This window comes from Pristis pectinata, chromosome 26, assembly GCF_009764475.1.
Source record: "Pristis pectinata isolate sPriPec2 chromosome 26, sPriPec2.1.pri, whole genome shotgun sequence".
Taxonomy (NCBI): Eukaryota; Metazoa; Chordata; class Chondrichthyes; order Rhinopristiformes; family Pristidae; genus Pristis; species Pristis pectinata.
This window is the reverse complement of record NC_067430.1, coordinates 13,078,426-13,100,732: the sequence shown is the minus strand read 5'-3', so window position 1 is coordinate 13,100,732 and position 22,307 is coordinate 13,078,426. Positions and strand designations below refer to the sequence as shown.

General features: G+C 41.5%; 1 protein-coding gene across 9 annotated transcripts in view; it reads right to left on the bottom strand.

Annotated features, from left to right (window-relative positions):
- The window catches only part of LOC127583294 (kazrin-like), a 469,156-nt gene that overhangs the window by 125,669 nt on the left and 321,180 nt on the right, over positions 1–22,307 (bottom strand). For all 9 annotated transcript variants that reach the window (XM_052039121.1, XM_052039120.1, XM_052039122.1 and 6 more), the window contains one exon: positions 19,077–19,268. In XM_052039121.1, the coding sequence (XP_051895081.1) occupies positions 19,077–19,268 (192 nt within the window). The remainder of the gene's footprint in view (positions 1–19,076; positions 19,269–22,307) is intronic.

Genomic DNA, 22,307 nt, shown 5'->3' with positions numbered 1-22,307 from the left:
GGCCCTAATCATTTCGATGCCTAATGCCTCCCAGGTTGAAGGAACGGGCATGAAATTGAACATTAATTTGAAACACTTTCTGTGTTTGACTCCCCCCTTTGTCAATTGTAGCTTTCCATTCCAAAATCCACTCTCAGGTTCTCCCGTACTTTAGGTTAACGATGCACTAGCATGCCAAAATATGGGGAATAGGGGATACAGGAGGAGAATGGTAGGAGCCAGGAGATCATCTCACAGGTTACAGCACACTCATTCAAGGAAAGGAAGGTTTATATAATCCTTCTGAAATCTGTCCAAATAGGTAGGACAGTGTCAAATCAACAAACTGGAAGATGACAGGGTTAGAGAGTTTAAACCAAACTTACTGCAAAATAAATAAAATTTTAAGAATAATCTACCATTATAACCTCCCATAAACTCCCATATAAACTGCATAATTTTGAATCAAAATAATCGGATTAATTTGGGATGTGATTTGTGCACTAGATAAAACATTTTTTTCAGAATTATTGCCCAGATTTAGATTGCAGCCATTATATTCATCAGTTTGTAAACCCCACCCTTTATTTTATCTCAATATTGCCAAGATTTTTATATATTTACATTTTCACTAGCCTTCAGACAAATCAAAAATTGGTGAAGCAACACCAATTTTCATAACAGGATTAGAAGCTTTCAACTTCAACATAATGCTGCGAAGGTTGTTGAGTTCTGATCTCTTGAGAATTTAAAAACCAGCCCCATTAGGTGGCTCTTCAAATACTGTGCCTTTTGTTCAAACCTGAGAATAGAAGCTATTTGTCCGTGACTAAACGCAAATTCTGAGTGGAGCTGGTTCCCTCAGCATTCGATCTCGCTTTCTGAGATGATTGCGTTCTGTTCAATTGACTTGCTGACGAACAACAGTTCCAAAGAGCATTCCAACAAGGCAAACATTTCATGCTACATCCAGAACGGCATGTCAGGAGTGCTCGCAGCAGGAGGCTGAAAGGAGGCAGCTGTCACCTCATCCAAAACCAGCCTGTCACGATGACAGGCACTCAGATCATCATTACTAGCTTCAAGGATCTTAAGGGGTTCCAAGACAATATTGCACTGCATCAACTGCAGATTAAAAGCAACCAGCACACAGCTTGCGGCCTCTGCTTCTTAATATGCTTCAAATCTCGAACGCACCACAACAGACATTTATGTCAGACAAATAGTCTGCTTCCTACGAATTTACTTCCACATTTAAGGTCGGTCTTTGCTGTCCTGAGAGCTCCAGTCTCTAACATAATGCTAAGGATTCTTGTGTTTATACAGTGACAGATGTAGATGGTCTTCTTCCCCTTTTTGTGGAGGACCTTTGTGTAATAAAGATGAGGTATGTAAGTTGTAGGAATCTAGAACATGCTCTCTGTGCTCACATCACTGTGAAACACCCCCAAGTGATGCTCACTTAACAGAACTAACATGTGAATCACAGTGTTTGCTGCACCAACATCCCCCTTAGCTTATTCTCAGGCACCAGATGTAACAGTGCTATGTGGCAAATAAGATAACATGGCCTCAATACTAGTGGTATTGCCAAACCCTCTGGCGTTAGCGATGCAAATACTTTGAGCAAAGCCCAACAATTGGTTTGGTTTCCAGTGGCCAAAATCATCTGCCATCTGTCAAGATGGCCAATATCCTACCCAGTCTTAAGAAGCATAGTTTTTAAAAAATGCTGTTCCAAAAAGGACTGGATTGCAGTGTAAACCCAGGTACTCACATATTTCACCATTCCATCTCCTTGAAATTCTCTTTTGTTACATTCTGCCTTTGGAAAACAGCACACTCTCTTACTCCTGTATCATTAACATTGGAATTTCCATACGTTTCTTAACTCTCAAATTATTTACCAGTTACAGCTTCACAATTCTAATCCACAATTTTTAAAAATTATATCTTCATTTTCTGGGCATTGAAGGCAAGTGCGGCATTTCCTTCTCACTCACTGTAATAATTTTTCTGGTCTTTCTGTCGTCAATAGGAGTTTAACTGTGCTCGTCTTATCTTTCTTCCTTGTGTCTTTCGTAAACCACAAATATCAGAATGCACATTTTTCCTTCATCGTCATTATTGACTCTGCATTTCCACTTATTATAAAGTGCATTTAGTGACTACACTATTCAGAGTGGACGCGATTGATTAATTCCATTGCCAGTTAAGTCTACTGACTGCATTGTTGTACACGAATAATATTGAACTTATGCAACCTAGAGAGAATAGGTTCAAGATAAGGGGTAGGAGGTTTAGATGGCGACTTTTTTTCACCCATAGGGTGGCCGAATCTGTGACACAGTGGAGGCAGGTACTCTCACAACATTTAGTAAGTATCTAGACAAGCATTTGAATTGCCAATACGTAGAAAAACACTGAGTGCTGGCAAATGGGATTAGTGTAGATTGGTACTTGATGGTTGGCATGGACATGGTGGTTCAAAGGGCCTGTTTCTATGCAATATGACTCAATGACACTTATTATTGGGTGCACCATCGACTGTTTGCTGTGAGCCTTGCATCCAACTCCTTGGCTGACATGGAGTTATCAACGGTGACTCTGTTCGATAACTATTAGGCCATCAAAGCATAATCTTGACATCAGTTAATCCTTATTTATCTCTTCAATGCATTTCAGTACTGGAGGAATTTAGCACTCTAAGCCATGGCTTTCTGCTCTCCCAATATTAAAAAACTTGCATATCTAATTCTGTGACTATCCTCTCCTCACCCACTGCCACACCCCCCCCATGCTCCGAGTAAGAAACCCATTCCTCATGGACAATGGGTTAGACGTGAGGCTGTGGCACTGAAGTCTGGAATCCCTCACCCACTGAGAGAATCAAGAAAAAAAAGCTTAGAGAACTATCTGTCACACTACTATTGACTGACAATAAAGACCAGAGAGGGTATGACAGAGAAAGACTTGGGGGTAGGGACGTGTGTGTGTATTTGTCAGTGCGAGAGAGAGAGAGAGAGAGAGAGAGAGTTCAAGGTGAGAGAGAGAGAGTTCAAGGTGAGAGAGAGAGAGTTCAACGTGAGAGAGGGAGAGTTCAACGTGAGAGAGGGAGAGTTCAACGTGAGAGAGGGAGAGTTCAACGTGAGAGAGAGAGAGTTCAACGTGAGAGAGAGAGTTCAACGTGAGAGAGAGAGAGTTCAACGTGAGAGAGAGAGAGTTCAATGTGAGAGAGAGAGCGAGATAGATAGATAGTTAACAGCTTACTTGTACTGATAGGTAGCAAGAGAAGCTAAGGTGGGGGGGGGGGGGGACAGAGGGAAAGGGTTCCATGAGGTAGTCTCAACTCCTAACAGTTAGCAGGAAGTTTGGATACTCCTACAAGCTGGGTGTCCATATCTGGCAATTATAACACCAGGTCCTGCTGGTGTCCATGTACAAACATGCAGGACATGAAGTCAGCTAAATTTGAAGGTTAAACAAGTTTGTCCTCAGTGGCTGTACTCTAACTTTTGTCAGAAAGTAGTGGGTTCCATTCCCACACCAAACACAAAAATCTAAGTTGACATTTCAATGCTGTACTGAGGAAGTGCTGTGAAGTCCTGGCTAATTAACCATGAACCAGCATAATAAATTATTTGGTTACTGTCACATTGCTGTCATATTTGTGGTATCTTATTCTTACTGACTCACAGTACAACTGGCCACCTTCTGACTTCCCATTCGCTATCACTTGCCATACTGCTGGGAATTGGAATCACCTGGTCCTCACAATGTTGGGCAACCCCCACAATTTACCGGCGTAAATGAAATACTGAATTGAGAGAGGCCTCTGGATGAGCAAGACTCCAGCTTAATGTCGGGTCTCTGTCTCCTGCTTGGTCTATGGGGCCGGGGAAGTGAATTTAATGACCATTCTCTGTATTACTGGTTGCCCAAAATACTGATCAACAAAGCAAAAAGGAAACAAATAAATTAAGGAAGAAGCTGCCCAAAATATTTTTTAAAAAAACTTTTCAAATTCCCTCTTCCTTCAAAATTATTAACATGGGAACCCAGTGATGTTTCTCAGCAGGCCCTACTTTGGGATGAGAGGTTTGGGAGTGAGGCCACCCCTGAAACAGAAGTACACTGAGTCATCATAAGGGCTGCCATGTCAACCCCTTGTGAAATGAAAGAAGTGATATCATTAGTGTGTGGGAGAGCTGGCCACGTAACTATGAATGTCGAGTGGCATAGAGTGTACTGTGGGCTTGTTGAATTCAGTTGAGGGTTTGGCAGGTTCAACGTTGTGTACTGCAGCCACTAAACATCAGGGAGTTGTAGGCAGATGTTCAATCATCCAGTTGTCCACTGTTGAGTTAGATGAGCTGGAAATGGGGAGCTGATGTAGGGGCTATGACTTTGCAGGATATGATACCGGCACTAAGTTTTAAAGGTGCTAATGTTACTGAAGGGTGGATGCAAATCAGGTTGAAAGAACTTTAGAATAGCTGAGTATGAAGGTGATTAAGCTGAATGAAGAATCAGGCTGTGACCCCAATCCCTCCACCAATTTTCCCCTGCTCCTGGTGTTGGGAAGAACATTAGGTGACAGCCTGAGGCACCCAAAGGTCATTGTTGTGTGGGGTCTGTGCTTTGTTCCCAATTATCGGTCACAGATGCTATTGAGTAACTGGTGATACGGATTAAAGTTACTTATTAAAGATGCTTAGTCAGATCCAAAAGTATTTGTGTAAATGGTCAGAACTGTGGAGATAGGTTCAACCATCATCCATAGACCTTCAAGCTTCTGGTTCAATTACAGATTTTGGACTACATTATACAGCGGCACGCTAATACAGTAGTGCCTCACAGCTCCAACGATCCTGGTTCAATCCTGACTCTAGTACTGTCTGTGTGGAGTTTGCACGTTCTGTGTGACTCCTTGGTTTCTTTTGGGTGCTCCAGTTTCCTCACACATACCAAAGACGTGTGGGAATGGTAGCTTAGGTGGGAACCGCCTCTAGTATAGGGGTGAGTGGTAGAATCTGGGGAGAGTTGATGGGTTGGGAGTGTCGGTAGAATAAAAAATGGGATCAGTGTAGGATTACTGAAAATGGGTCCTCCTCCATATTATCCTTTGGGACATTATTCCACACATGGGGTTGGCTTCCACATGTCTGCTGATAACACTTACATCGCTCCCTCTCCCCACTCCTTCAAATCTCTTCTGACTATTGCCTAACATCTGATTTATAATGAGGCCCAATTTTTTCATCTTCTGGTTGGGAAAGTTGAAACCATCATCTTCAGCATCTGTTAGAGACAGTATCCTTACCGATTTCAACAGCTTCCTGAGGCAACATCTAAGTGAGCAAGGTCAATCCACCTTTCCCTGTTCCAAGCTCTGCCTATATGATACTAAAATCCTGAACTAGAATGCCAGGTCCCAGTCCAAAACATCGACCGTCCCTTTGCTTCTCCAGATGCTGCTTGATCTGCTGAGTTCCTCCAGCAGTTTGTTTTTTGCTTTGGAATTCATTAGCTTGATCAATTCATTTGGATCAATAGAAGTGATGGCTGGAATTCGATGCACCTGTGTAATTGTTCCAAGGACACATGGGATGCAGCAAAGGCAGACAGAAACAACAATATTCCCTCATATTAATGGGCTGTGGAGTTATTGTGAGGGTGGGAGGAAATCTCAACTAATTATACATCCTGTCTACCAGATCCAATTATAGATAGATGGTCTCCATAATGGAACATAAGTACAGCTGTGGTTGAGTCTCTAAATGGACTGTAGTGGTTGGAGAGTGGCTTGGTAATTACATACTCCATTGATCAAACTAAATTATAAAATGGATAAAGAATTAATCAGACAAGATAATCAGGACACTGGGTCATTTCATTTCATGTTGATTGCGTTATGAATTTGAACAGTAGCAATCGCTTGCCTCCAATGGCATCAACGCAAAATAATTACACGACAAACCATAGGTAAGAACCATGAAATGAGAGCATTCCCCTCTTGATGTTTTCCAGGCTGCATCTGCCTAATGTAATGTCGGGGGCCTGCTTCAAAAGCTGTGGCTTGTGAACCTCTCAAAGAGCCAAGTAGTAGCTTCCTACTAATGCACATGGTGGATCCTTTGACTTAAGTTTTCACTGCAGTGGGTAGGGCATTTCAAAATCTCTTGACACTTCCTCCAAATCAAAACAAATTTTTAACCAGTACAAAGATTCTCCTTGCAAACTTGCTCAGAGTAACATTAGTGGCAGAGACTGCCTGTGCATGAAGCAGCTGCATTGTAACACACACAAGTACCTCCCTGGGCTAGTTCACTTCTGGAGCTGTTCCAGTCTCTCATTCTTCTCAGTAACCCCACTAAGCAACAGATCTTGCTTGAAGGTGTCATGAAGAGATAAGACAGATCCAACACACTGTGACGTTAAGTACATCCAAAAATTTAACGACTTTGCTTCTTGTTCGTAGTGCAGAAGGATCATGTTGCTTGAACCTTTCACCCACAAACCAAAGGCTGGATTTCTCTAAGAACTTTACTTCATGATTCTTTGGTGTGTTTGCTTCCCCTAGTTTGTCAAATTCCCACCAGGCAGAGTAAGGTTCAAGAAGAAAAGTTCAAGACCATCAATTCAGGACAATTAAAACACAACTTACATGTATACAGCCCCATTATAATGAAGTAAAATATTCTCAGATGCTTTCTAGGAGCATAATCAAACACTGACACAGGATTTGATATAAAGTTACCAATTTCCTGAGAATGCCCCATCGTGTCATGAATTGAGAAACAAATCTGCCATACACTATTGTGAATCATAGGGACATTGAAAATGTGGCATCCCATTTATTTTCAGTACTTTGAATATTAATTATTCTACTAATGATGGGGTAACATAGATTTTTGACTAGATGTGGCAATTAAGAGACAGGAATGCATCCAGAGGTGACAATCTGAAATGAAGTATTGGTAGTGTCAGATGAGAATAACTAACACAAACAAAAGGTGCTGGTCTACCTGTTTTTCATGTGCCTTTTTTTTTAATAAAACTGACAAGACAAATTCACAGAAATTGCAAGTTTAGCTAGTTCAGTCTTTCAGTCAAATACATTCTGCATCTTACAGCTTTATTTACATTGCTCAAACAGGATGCCCAGCATCACGTGTCAAAAGTGCAGCGCATAATTCAATTGCCATGTTCTGATGCTGGCTCGGCTGGAGACCATTGCAAGCTACTATCACAATGCGGCAAGCCTGGTTAGTCAGAGACAGTGACAGAACATCTGAATCTGACAGAAGTACGAACACAGTAATCTAGTCTTCATTGGTAGCTTGAATAAGCCTTGATTGAGCACAGGTTGTTGACAAAACAGATACATCAATGAAGAGATAAGAATAAAAAAAATCCTCACAGTGGGTTTGGATTAATCTGCCTCCCACTCTTCATAAAATTGCTGCAGTTTTAGTCCTTCCCCAACAATTGCTGCTGAAATAAATCCCTGCACTAGCTCAGTGGTATCACTCAGGCTTTGAGGTTCAAGTTCTGCTCCAGAGATTTGAGCAGATAAATCATGCTCCACCAATACAGTACTGTGTGAATACTATACTGCCATCTGGAATGACTGAATGGCGCCACTCAATGTGTAACACAGGGCAACTTCTTGGTGTCTTGGTCAATATTTATCCCTCTATTCATTAAAATATTTTATGCTTGTGAGTGTCTGCATAGAACAATTGAGTTGTCTTTCCTACGTTGCAAGGGTCACTGTTCTTCATTGACTGCGACGTGTTTTGAAATATTCCTTTGTAAAAAGCTATTGAAATGCAGGCCTTTGTTGTTAATATCTGGGCAAATATGCACAAAGTGCTGGTCATTAATGGTTGCAAGATACAGCAGCACAATGAACTAACAGTACAATTAAGATCAACTGAGAGCAATAAAACAGACAGGGCTACTTGTTCCCAGAGGCAGTCATATGCCTCAGATTAACTACTGTGGAATTGGTCAGCCAAGAGGGACAGGAGGGTTCGAGTAAGAAAGAGGCAGGTATGGGGATCTAGAATATAACATCACAGGAGGTTCACTCAGTATTTGTCCAACTGATGCAGGCTCTTGCAGCCTGTGTGGATGGGCACAGAGACTGGTGAGTTGATATGCATTCTGCCACAGCAACATGGTGCAAGGGGCTATTTAAGTTGGGAGAGTGCCAAGGAATGTTCACTTTGGGTGACAGATATGTTTCTTTGCAGCTGTGAGCATGAGTCATGAAGGCTGTGGTGCCTCCCTAATGGGGCTGGAGAGGAAGCTGAGGTGAGAGGAGAAGGATCTCATTGTCATGCTCCATATGGCAACCAACGACATAGACAGAGCAAAAGAGTTTCTGGCGCAGGTATTAGTTTTGACGAAATTCACAGGACTGAAAGGTGATAAAACTTCAGGACCTGGTGACCTGCATCTTAGGGTTTTAAAGGAGGTGGATAAGGAGTTAGTGCTTAGTAAACCCGTTTAGCTGGTACTTATGCAGCCAGAATTCTCATGCACCCAACACAAATTTCTAATTGTTTTTTATGAAAATAAAAATAAATTATATTTTAAGTATATTGCAAAATAAGTGTGAAGAGACATTTTTAGCTGAGTTACATTTAATCATAAGGGCAGTGCAGTTGTAGGCTGATTAGCAGCAACATCCTGTGAAGATTTGACACTTCATGTGATGGTGAGTACAGTCATTCATTTGATTTATTTTTGCTATATTTTACATTAATACTGTCTAGCCTTAAAATATAGAACTACGGTGCAAAACATTATTATTTAAAAGGGTAAGGTGATGACACATAGTTCAGTAATTTATTTGAAGCCTTATGCATAGAATACTAATGTATGATGTACAGTCTGCCCTTTTTGAGCAATTTTCATGAAACAGGCACCCCCATTCTCAGATGGCTGAGAGCATGCTGTACTCTGCAATGGCTCCCACAGATTGCAAGGGAGCAAATGTAACCCCACTTTTTAAGAAACAATTAAGAGTCAACAGGGAACATTAGACAAGTTAGCAACATCAATAGTAGGAAAAATCTTGGAATCTATTATGAAAGATGTGGTAACAGGGTGCTTAGAAAAACATAGGCTTGGGCAGAGTCAAGATGGGTTTATGAAAAGGCAATCATGTTTGACAAATCGTTTAGAGTTTTTTTTGAAGTTGTAACTAGCAAAACAGATAAGGGTGAATGAGTGGAAGTGCAGCATCTGGACTTTCAGAAGTGCTTTAATAAGATGCCACACCAGAGATTATTAAAGATTATAGTGCATGGTATAGGGGACAATATACTGACATGAAATAATAACTGGTTGATGGCCAGAGTACAGAGAGTAGGAATAAAAGGATCATTTTCAAGTTGGAAAGCTGTGGTCCTGCAACACCTGGCAGGTATGGTGCAATGCAGCGATCAGTGGTGGGATCCTAGTCATTCACAATCTGTACTAATGATTTAGATGAAGGGATTGCTGACTGTCAAAGCTAGAATGCAGAATGGTCTCTGAGGAAGCTGCAGAAAGGCTTTAAGGGGATAAACACAGGTTGAGTAAATGGTACATGTAATATAATGTGCAAAAATACGTTGTACGCTTTGGTAGAACAAAATAGAAAGGTAAAGTGCTTCTTTTAAAATGGCGACGGATTAAAAGCTGCTGGTGTCCAAAGAGTGCTATGTGATCTGGTACCCAAGTCACTTAAAGTCAACATGGAGGTACAGCAAGTAATTAGGAAGGCAAATGATATGTTGTATTATATCACAAGAGGAGTTGAGTACGAGAGTCTTTCTCCAACTATAATAGGTCTCTGCAGAGACTTCATCTGGGATTTTGTGTACAGGCCTGATCTTTGTACCCAAAGATATACTTGTAATAGAGGGAATGCAGTGAAGATTAATTTCTGAGATGGCAGGTTTGTTGTATGAGGAAAGATTATGCACTCTGACTCTATTCTCTCCTGTGTTTAAAAGAATGAAAGATGATCTAATTGAAATGTACAAAAATTCTTAATGGGGCTTGGAAGTGTGAAGATGGGAAAGTTTCCCCCGGCTGGTGTGACTAGAACCAGCAATCACGGTTTCAAAATAGGAGGAGGCATTCAGGACAGGGATGAGAAGGAATTTCTTCAAATGAAGAGTAGTGAATCTTTGGAGGCAAAAGATGATCTTATTGAATGGCAGAGCAAACGCAAGGGAATTGGAATGTCCAAACCCTACTTCTATTCCTTATGTTCTTATGAGACAATACAGATGCTAGTTTTGGTCTGCAGTTGCTGTTCTTAAAGTATAAAAGAGGACAACTGTTCTTGGTTCCTGATTGTGACAGAGCAGGATCCTACTCTAAGTTGCTATGGGGAAATTGCACAGAGAGAAGCTGAAGTCTAATGCTACTGCCTTTTCAATGACTCTGGAGTCATCATTTACTCCATACATTTTGCCAGTCAAAATACTTGTCTTTGTCTGCCACTCTGCTTTAACATTGAGTGCCGAGATCTCTGCAAATGGCATTACAGGTTTCCTCTCAGTTCTGTGCTGGACGAGGAGGGGAAATAAACGAGTTCAATTTCCAGAACTATAGCAATTCCCACTGAAAATTGTACAGTGTTGATGACATGCAAGGACAAATTTGGGCTTAGATGTGATGTCCCCCATGTTAGAACAGCCAAAATAGTAGCTTCATGGGCCAAAGAAGTAGGGAAATAAATGCCACCTTTGGCCAGTGGAGTGGAAACAAAACAGGAGACTGGACATGGGAAAAGGAAAAGGAAAATAAGTGTGTGTTTACTATTCTTTCCTATTGGAATCCGTCTGAGTGAAGTTACAGACCCTCACAACATGTCAAAGTTAAATTAACCCTGAAAGATATTGGACTAGAAATTCCAACACTACCTTTTAATGGAATTAGAACATCATTATGGGTCACCCATAATAGTGGTCTCTGAGGTGGTCACGAAAAGATCAAGAACTTCAATTGCAAGGTTCACCAAACAACATATTCGAGTTTCCCTGTGCGATGCCAAACTTAAACCGACATTTCTCATTGCAAAAAGTCAGTTTCACTGTCACGTTCCCAACTATTGTCCCCTAAGTTCTCACAGCTATGGGCATTTAGCCCAGCAGGTGTGATCTCTGAAGCCAGCTCTTAAAAGAACATAGCACAAGGCAACTCATACTTTTCCAGCCACAGGTGAGTATTGCTTCTGAATGGATGGATATTGTAACGATGGGAATTTTTCCAGGGATCAGAGAGACCCAAACAGGCTGATGAAGAACAGTCCTGCATGAGGCAAGATTACATTTTTAATCAGAAGTTTGCCAGGAAGATTGCTGAAGGTCAATGAACACCTGAACTTTAGGGAAGTCTACACTGCAGCCAAATCTGCGTGTCCATTCTGAAAGATGCCATGGGCGGAAAGAAAAGTAGTTAAGCAATCTCTCCTCGAGTATGGAGTTTGGGTGACTTTACTTACGAAGCAGTAAGATATGGAAGCAGTCTGCGTTGACCCCGCTAAGAGGCTGAGGATGACCATGACCTTGACATCCACTGGCAAACTAGTACAAGCACACAGGCAAGACTATATTTGGGATGGCGTGAGGTAGTAGATGCAAGCGTGGACAAAGAATGCATTGTGTTGATCCTTTAAAAAGCATAGTTTCAGGGGAAATAGGATAACTAAGAGATAGCCTTTCTCTAGGTGATTAATATATATTCTCCTTTTCAGGCCCGTGAGGTTGAAAATCTAATTGCAGTTGAATGTTGTATGTTGCACTGCTGTTCACATCATTTGGGGGAGATTTACATTGGAACAAGTTGTTAGGGCAAGGAAAAGTCCTGTTGAAATGTAAGAAGGTGAATTTTTGAAGGGCATAAAGACATTGAGGAATGTGTGGACAATTACTCTACTCTGGATTAAACCAATTTTAAACTACATGGCTCATTTTTCTTTGGGGGCGGGGGGCACTGTATGGATGAATTTCTAGGCCATATTAAATGTCCTTAGCCACATTTCATAATCTAAACCAGGACCTTAAGTGCTGAAGTACAACAATGACCAGAGGCATTTGAGTTTTGCTGCCGTGGACACAGGCTGGCAATTAGTTAGACAAGCAGAACGACTAACGAGAGGAACCTTGAACCAGCACAAGAAAAGCGAGGAATGAAAAAGTTGATTGTATTAAAAGAATGCAACAGACTGAGCTTGCAAGTTATTCAGGCCTCATATAGGAAGATGCTGAGTCTGTTCTTGACTGAAAAGGTTCATGGCAACAGAAGCAAGAGGCAGGCAAAGAGGAATGTGATTAGATAATGTGATGGGATGGGCAGGATTAACATTCCCTGCTACTTCCTTTCTTATCTTGACTGTCCTGGTGGTTTCTTAGATACAAGACCTCAGTCCTTCATCGCAAATTGTGCAATGATGAAACTGCAGAATTATTTATATCCTTTTATACTGTTTTACTAAATGCAGTTTTTTATTCCTGTATATGATCAATCTGTGCAAATGTTCTGTGGGCTGATTGATATAATGAATGACTTCCATTAATCACCTCAGTCAAAGTGGTATCATTGATTTCTCACAGGTTTTCACACATGCAGAGTTCAAGAACAGTGGAGAGTTTAAAGCTTTATTTTCAGATTGGGTTTTCAATAGCTTTTGTACTGAATGTTTTGCTGCTTTATTTATCCTTTTGCTACAGCTGCAGTTGTACCAACAATAGACTTCCCAGTAGAAATGCCGATAACACTAGGATCATTACAGAAAGATTTCTACTGCTCAGCAATGAGATTATTAATGACACAAATTAATAATAACTACAAAAGGAAATGAAAAGAGAGATTAGAAAGTTAGTGGTTGGCATCCTGAATTCTTTGTCATTGTTCAAACAAAAGCCAAAGATTCTTTGGAAAAAGAATTAGATATTTACTTGGAGGAAAATATTCAGTATTCAGTAGAAGGAACCTCGGCCTTCCCACCTGTTACATCACACAAAAGGTCAGAGAAGAATGAGGCTTGTCAAGACTTGGTTCAGTAGCCATTTGTGAAGCGAACAGGAGAGTAGCTATTGAAGAAATTTGATGTGTGCTGGAAAACAGTCTTTAATTCTATGAAATGATGATACATCATACTCATGGGCCTCGACTTGCTCGGCCAGCATCAATACCCATTTGATGCTGCCTGACCCGAGCATCTCCAGCATTTTCTGTTTTTACTTCAGTAATTTCTATACTGTCCCCTCTAGATTCACTGTCACTATTAATTTAGTATCACCTACAGATGTGACCAGTTTATATTGATATTCCCAATCTAGATTTTCAGAGCAAATTAAAAACAGTAGTGACTGTGAGGCGCCCTATTTAATTTCTCTCAAAACTACTCTTTGTTTTCTACTTTTCAGCCAGTTCAAAACATTCAAAGTCTTCCCACTTTGTCCACCTTCGCTCCGTCCGCCGCAACAGCCAAGACCTCCCGGTGGCCACCCACTTCAATTCCACATCCCACTCCCATACTGACATGTCTATCCACGGCCTCCTCTACTGCCACGGTGAGACCAGACACAGGTTGGAGGAACAACACCTCATATTCCGCCTTTGGAGTGTCCAACCTGATGGCCTCAACATCGATTTCTCTAACTTCCGGTAATCCCACCCCTTCTATTTTTATCCCACCCCCACCATTGCCTTGTCTTCCCCATTCCTGTGGCTCCCTTCCCCTGCCTTGATGACCTGCCCCTCTCCTCCCCTCCCCCATCCTTTATTCCATGGTCCACTGCCCTCTCCCACCTGATTCCTTCTTCTTCAGCCCTTGGCCTCTTCTACCCATCACCTCTCAGCTTATTACATCGTCCTCCCCCCTCCCACTTCTCACCTGGACTGGCCTATCACCTGCCTGCATGTGCTCCTCCCCCCACCTTCTTATTCTGGCTTCTGCCCTCTTCCTTTCCAATTCCAGATGAACGGACTCAGCCCGAAACGTCGACTGTTTATTTCCCTCTATAGATGCTACCTGACCTGCTGATTTCCTCCAGCATTTATTGTGTTCTGCTCCAGATCCTGGCATCTACAGAATTTCTTGTGTCTCCACTTTATCCTACATCCCTACCTAGTGCTTAACTTTTCATCTTTCACATGGAACTTTTACAACAGTCTCTCTGAAGTCCCGGTATGCCACATCAAAAAGCCCAACTATGTCTAAGGGGTTGTCAGTTCCCTTAAAAAAAGTCAAAGATGGGCTCACTGAATCCATATTAATCCTCAAATTTTCTTCTGATAATCAATTCCACACGGAATGGAACAGGCCCTTTTGAGGGGTGGGGGGTGGGTGGTTGGGAGGGTGTGTGATTAAGTGTTTGCCTTTATTAGTCAAAACCTTTTATTAACTGGATGGCATGTGAACCAGATGAAGTAATGTAGATACTGTTGAAATAAAAAGCATGTTGAATCACCTTTCGGTTGCTAGGTCACTGGAGATAATCAGTTCCAAATCTTGTTGTTGGTTACAGAACTATTGAGGTTAACTGTGCTCATGAGCTCTCAGTTGGTGATGGAGCGGAGTACTCAACACACACAATCTTAATCTGCAGACTTTCATCATTTACCATCATCTTCTCTTGAACAACATCAGAGACTGGATGCAAAAGCCAACAGGATGCCTGCCCCCTTCTCTTTCTCCTGAAAATGCCAATGCTTGCTCTCTGGCACTTACCCAAGTGCCCATTACTCACACACGGCTAGCTGGTGAATATTTGCATGCTTATCTCAATCGAAGTCCCAGGGAGAGCTGCAGCATCAAATTGCTTTGGGACTTCATGGTGTTAATCTACATCACACAATGCCAGATCATGGAAGCCATCAGAAAGCTTATAAACTAAGCAGGAACCATTTTATAGTATGAGAATCTAAAACTTTTCTCTTCATGAATATACACCTGCAACTTTTAATAGAATCTACTTCAGATATTCCTTTGGTGGCAAGTTCTTCTTCCAGAGAATCTCTGGAATTCTCTGCCCTAGACAGTTGTGGATGTTATCTCATTAGAAGTCTTTCAAATAGCGGTAGATAAGTTTTTGAAAGATTGCGGGATGATGGGCTATGGCTATCTGGCATAGAAGAGGAGTTGAAGGCTGCATAGATCAGCCAAGTCATACTGAATGGTAGTGCAGGCTTGAAGGGGCCAAATGGCCTATTCCTGCTCCTATTTTCTTGTGTTAGAGGGGCAGCAGAGAAATATAGCACAGAATACAGCCCACTGAGTCTGTGCTGATCATCAATCACCCATTGACATTAATCCCATTGATTTTTATTCTCCCCATAGATTCTACACTCGGCTACACACTACGGGCAATTTACAGTGGCCAATTAACCTACCAACTTCCACATCTTTGGGATGTGGGAGGAACCTGGAGGAAATCCACACAGTCATTGGGAGGATGTGCAAACTCTACGCAGATAGCACCTGACGTCAGGACTGAACCCAGATCCCTGGCACTGAGAGGCACTGGGCTCCATTAGCTGTGCCATCTGTTCTACATTTTCTGGATAAAATTTCTCCCAAATATCCTATTGGATTTATTACCAACTGCCTAATGATTTTATTGTATTCCTGCATGAATGCGAGAATTGGTGATAAGGGAGTACTTAGTCAAGGGGTTGGTTAAAAAAAGATCTTCAGACTGTCATCTATTAATGGCACAAAGTTCAGAAGGAACCAAAGAAAGCTATGTACCAGGGGGAGCTTGCAGTATTTGGATAATGCAGAGCTCAATAATTTACCAGTTACACTGCATAAATGAAAACAAGTTCATTCATTCACAGCTATGTGAGGACTTCCAGGTTGATAGGAAGCAAACCAATATCCTTCACCTGCTGTCACTGGCGGCTTTCCTGTAGATTGGCAAAACTACACCCAGTAAAAGAGCACAATCACATTGCAGAGGAGGGCAAAACAGAATTTTTGACACATGTGCCTTTGCAACTGCATCTGAACTGGTGGCATATGCAGGAGGTTCAAGGCAACAGTGTCCCAAACAGTTGACTTTGGACTTGTACTGATCTTCTCTTCTCCCCCAGGGTTTGAATCTGTGGTCTCCAACCACCTTCTAGAGCATTCTTTACAAGCAATGCACTTCAGTGAACTATTTAACCACAGGAGACAGGCATCACAACCAAGCCAGAACCTGCCTCAACTCAATGCTCATACATGCATGCAGTTTTTAAGAATAACTAAAAAGGGATCGAGGTCAGATACCCCAAATAATGTTTACTTTCTGGATTCCAGCTTACATGTGATTAAGAAATCCCTTTGCTCAAGCCAAACTGGGTTAAATCACATCATCTTCTGTGATTTAAGCTCTACTTACTGCACAGAATTCTAATAAACATAATGATATCAGATGTCCTGTTAGATTTTGCAGAGTTATAAACTGCATTGTTTTTACTATGACCCTTTGCTATAGCAATGTAATTTTAGAGCACAACAGCTCATTTCTGCAACAGCTCAAACACTTTGGACAAATGAGTTTCCTTTTTAATTTACAAACCAAGTTTTTATTTGAACACTTGCAGTGATCAGACCAATCAAGTGCGAGAAATGTCTCCTTGATGCAACAAATACCATCAAACTGGATTTCCCCATTTTAAAATTCTTATGAACTTTTTCTTCTTACCACAAAAGAGATTCAAGAAATTGTCTCATTAGCAACTGGCATCACTGGCAAATAAAGGAGAGACAAGATCTCGGGAGAAGTGTTTCACACTCCTTCCCCCCTCAAGTTCCTATTGAATTTTTGCTGTGTTGTGCAGACAGAACAAAAAAAGCTCTTGAAGGAGAGGATAACTTCAAATCAGAGCTAGCAATAGAGCATTCAGCTATGTCCCCGAAGTGCCTGTTATACTGCTGAATAAAAATCAACTCACCAAATTTCTCTGCTTTTTCCTGAATGTGCTGACATGGGCAATAAGCTCATGGGCATTCTTCATCTGAGAACCTAAGCAAGTGAGACTGGTATGATATTGGACCATAGACAGCATGGAACTGAAATGCATACACCAATGGACAATTAAGTATCCCGGAAGTTCAATGGATTTTTCCTCCTCTGGTTGATTGGTTGCTGTGGCCTATTTTAGAGACCCAATTAAGATCTGCTAACACAGCTCAGACCCAAGAATTAACTTTATACTTTCTGGATTACAATCTCATCGAGAACCACTTTATTAAACTGAGGGACTTTCAGATTTTGCACAAGCAGCTGCTGAATTTGGTTTCATGTGGTTCAATATTGTGCTTATCAGCTGAAGGGGTATCAATACTCACATGCTATCATTGGACCACTATCAGACAACAGGCAAATACCCACACTCATCAGTTGGACAACTACCAGCCCCTTCACTGACAAGGTTATTGCTCTTGACAGACACAACTGACTGATATATACAGAAATTAGACATTGTATTCCCCTTTTGCACAGAACCAAAGAGTTATCATAAAGGAGGTAAGTTTACTTTTTATTGGCTTGAAAAACCACAAACTCACGCTAAAATTTATGATTTTAAAGTAATGCAAAACAGCTATTTGCATTTATATAGATTTATTATTTTAGAGATTCTATATAAATGCAAAAAATAATAAAATATCTCAAAAAACTTAACAAGAGTGCCGTCAAACTAAATTTGATTCCAAGCCACATGAGGAGATATTAGAATGATGACTAAAAGCTAGGTCAATTAGGTTTTAAGGAGCTTTTAAACAAAAGAATAGTGAACTATAGATTAACAAGGGGGGGGGGGTGGAGAGAGAGAGAGAGAGAGCCAGAGAGCCAGGCCATGGAGAGATTTAAAAACAAGAATGATTTTGAAATCAGGGATTTGCTTAAGTGGGAGCTAATGTCGATCAGCGAGTACAGCCATGATGACTGAACAGCATGGAATGCAAGTTAAGACATGGGGAGCAGAATCTTTCATGACCTCAAGTGCACAGAGGGTACAAAATGGGAACCAGAAGTGGGATAGTTGGAATAATCAAGTCTAGAGATTACACCAGGCATAGATGAAGGTTTTAGCAGCAGATAAGCCAAAAGACGGACAGAGTTGGATTATGTTACAGACAGAGAAATAGAAAGTCTCAGTCAAGATGCAAATATATTGCAGGAGCACATTTTGGGGTCAGATATAACTCCAAGGTTGCAAATAAGACAAGCCAGATTCAGACAGTGTCCAAAGAGAGGGATGGAATTGACAGAAAAGGAGTGGGGTTTGCAGCAGGCATTGAAAACAATGGCACAAGGCTTTGCAGGATTTAGTTGAATGAAATTTCTATTCATATTGTACTAGATGCTAGACAAACAAGCATGACGATTTTAAAACTGTGGAGGAGTTAAGAAAGGTAGTCGTGAAGTAGAGCTGGGTATTGGCAGTATAAATATGGATAGTGACATTTGTTTGGATGATAATGATAACAGGTTACAACAAAAAAATAAAAGGGGCTCAAGCACAGATCCATGACACAACATCATTGGTAACAGCAAGGGAGAAAGAGAAGCCACGACAGGTTGAATAGACAAGGATAGAAGCAAGAGAATGTGATCCCATCCAGCTTGCTCACAACTACATGACACACCCTCCCATACGCTACAGATGTTTTCCTTTAATTTTCTCCTGGCCCCTCCCAAAATCATTGACTCCATGCTGGAATGAACACTGTGGGTACTTACTGCTCTCCATCCATGTCATTATCTATTTTTGAAGCCTCTAGAGTGAATGCTGCATAGCTATTTGACCATGGAATGCTGCACAGATAAACTGGATCCTACATGCCAGTAAAAGGCTAGCAACCAGGAGAGTGAACCATGCCAGGGTGCGTACCCCCCTTTAGGGCACTGAAAACTAATGGTACTTCTTGACTATTTCCCTGTCTGAGATCACTCACTTCTGCAAAGACCAGGTATCAAATCTGGAAACTTCTGATTTATTTGGAGTTAGTGGAAGGTGAGAAGCCAGCTACAAGTTTGGTGGGAATCATCGTTCTCGTTTTCTTTTGCTAAGTAAAGCTGTCCACTCACCCTGCAGGGCTTCTTTGGCTCGGGCTAGCTCGGTCTCCTTCTGGGCAAGCTGCACTTTCAGCTCAGTCACCGACAGGATCTCGGCTGATTTTCCTGCATTCGAATCCTCCAGCTCCTTCGTTAGCATTTCCTTCATCTGCCTCAGCCACTGTACCTCCTCCTGGAGCCGGGAAACCTCCTCACGAAGCAGCACTGTCAACAGACCAGATATACAGTTTAAAAACACATAGTCAACTCTAACAAAAGAACGGCAAACCCTTGTCACTGTTAGGTGGGAAAAAACAGAAAGGCAGGATTACATCAGAGACCCTTCATCAGAACTCTGTTAGAAAAACATTTATCGTTTGGTCAAAGGCTGGAATCAAAGTGCCCCTTTGCTGTGTTGTGATTTCTAACGTGTGCACAGCTAGCAGAGATGCAGGAAGCTCACAAGAACAACTGTGGCAGTGTGGCAGGCCTTGCCACCAATTCAAATACTTAATGTACATCTTGCTAGGGCAATGCTCTTTGTACAGGTCCTCCCCAGGTTATAGCAACTCTCATCTCTCTCTCCTTCAAGTTACAATTTAAAACCTTGAAATAGTGACTTAAGGTTCGGCTTTTAATGTTCCAACATATATCTTTGTTGTCCTTAATTCAACATCTCCCCCCCTCCCCCATTAAGAGTGAAGATTATAAATTTTACTCCAACCAAGCATCAGCTTTTGTCAGCTCTACCTCACAGGACGATGCCCCTTTGTTCTTTGCTGAAAATGTGGATAAAGGAATCTTGCTAGGCTTGGTCCCAGAAAGTTTCAAAAACTAACCAGCAATCTGCAGCAACCTTTAAGAGACCCACATCAAAATGATATATACTCAGCTCCCCTGCCCTTCATGGAATCAATATGGAGGTGAAAAATCTTAAGAAATACTGAAGAAATACATTTAAGAAAAAATCTTAAGACATTTTAAGAGACATAACAAGCTATTTTGATGTAGAATTAATAATAACTTACAAAAAGGAACGGGGTAAATATTTGCATGGTTGTGGGCAGAGTCAGATGAATTGAATTGGTCTTTCAAAGTGCTGACAGAGCTATGATGAAATAAATGACCTCTTTCTGTGCTGTACAATGCTGTGCATAATGGACAGCTGGAATCTGGCACCTGATTCACTCTATTGCCCAGAAGAGACAAGGAAGAGACTTAAAGAACAGAGAAGCAATCCATAGTCTGTTCACACCTATTGTTTTTGCTCTTACCAGTATTCCCTTTTGAATGCAGTCAATAGCGTCTCATTTAATGGGCCTAGGCAGGCTATTCAAAGTGGCTGTTGCCAATAGCTACATAGCATCAGTTACTGTACTGGTGTGCAACCATGCCAGTGGGTGAAACACATCTGAGAGATTTGACCACATGACAAAAAGGCCATTTCAAAGCAAGCATTGGTATACTAAAACCTTTGATATTTAAAACAGAAAATTTCCGATTAAAGGGCAGAGTCAGAACAGTGTGAGAGAAACAAAAATCAATGACCAAGCTCTCTCTAGCCTTAATAGATCTTGCATTATCAGCATATCAACCTTTAAGATTAATGCAAGGTAGCTGGTGGCATGAAACAGCCTATCACTGGTTGACATTCCCACCCATCAAGGTTTCATATTGCCGGAATCACTGGATCAGAACAGCGTATTAGTAAGGATTAAGAACAGTGAATTTCATTAAGTCTACATCAGCTGCAAGAAACAAAGCACCTGGTAACAAAACCCACACCTCTGCAATCAATCCTTGCACTGCCTACCCCCTAATTCAAACACTGATGTTTACTGTGGTTAATAAAAAGCCACCTGTCCCTCCCCTGGACAACCTATCAGACAAAGCAGCCAAGGAGCTCTTACTAATGCTCCCATATGAAGCTCATCAGTCAGTTGAGCTAAAGAGCATGTCTGTGGTTGATTACCAAACCAGACCTATTAAAATAAACCCTGTGGCTTAACTATGGCCTCAACTGAAGGCCTCATTTATCCAGATGCTTTTCAGCGAAGACTTCCTATTTGTTTCTACAATTGTACTTTAGAAACCAGTTGCCGGCAGAAATCCAAAATTTGGATTTGAAAATAAAAGCACCGAGCTGCGTTCTATCACTTGTAGCTGCTTTGATTGCAATGTCTCAGCTTGTGATGGATGCGGTGAAACCAGGTGACATTAACTAGGATGGTAAGATCCAGGTCTCACTGATTTCCCTAATAAGTAAAAAGGTTTGTCTAAACTATTAAGCAGTAGACAGAAAGAGCTACAATATAGTTTTGCCTTTGAGGCTCCATTTATGTCAGCTTTCAGCCATCACTCAGTGGTGGCACAATTGCTTGTGGCAGATGGCTGCAGGCGGGACTGCTGCACTGTCAGAGGCGCTGTCCTTATACTGAGCACTCTCTGAGAAAGAGAGAGAGGTAGAGAGACAAAAATAAGAAGGATCCTGTGGCATGAAGTCAGAGAAAACCCAGAGGAGCTACCCTTGTTATCCTAGTCAAAATTAACCTCAAACAATGTCATTGAAAACAGACTGGCCCAGAATTTGTGGTTAACTCAGCACCAAGAGATTCTCACTCATGTTCTGCAGCCTCCTCCCTCAATGATTTTAAAAAAATCTGAAAATACCATTTATCTTAGCCCCTCACAATAGTTCTCGTCCGATAAAATCAACGGAGAACCTAATCCTGCAGCAGGTCCAACCTTGCACAAGTCTTTAACCAGATTTTCCACGTACATGGAGAATTTGCCAACTTTGCACTCCCTGAATGGGACTCCATGAAATATCCAGAACTGCATGGACTTCCTGAAAAGATATTGAGAGAAGTTGATAGAAACTTTGGGCTGTCCACGTTCACGTGGAAACCTCAAGACTGCTCATACATACACAGAGAAACATCCATTGTTGTGCAAGGTCTTTAACTGATCATTATATCATTGTTTTTTTATTGGTGTTTGCCTGCATGCAAATTGGCTAGCACAGGCTGTAGAGTGAAGAAGACAGTGACTAAGCAACCCCATCCCTGCTCCGTACTTCATAACAGCAACGTTACTGCAGCATGGTACCCTAGGGGCAACACTGGTGCACCGCCAACTAAATTTTTGTAGTGGATCAAGCCAAGGTCAATATACGATTCATGATCCGTGCTCATTGTACTCCCCATCTCCATCTGGTGCTATGATCTCTTGATCACCTCCAGAGACAAATGACCTACAAATACA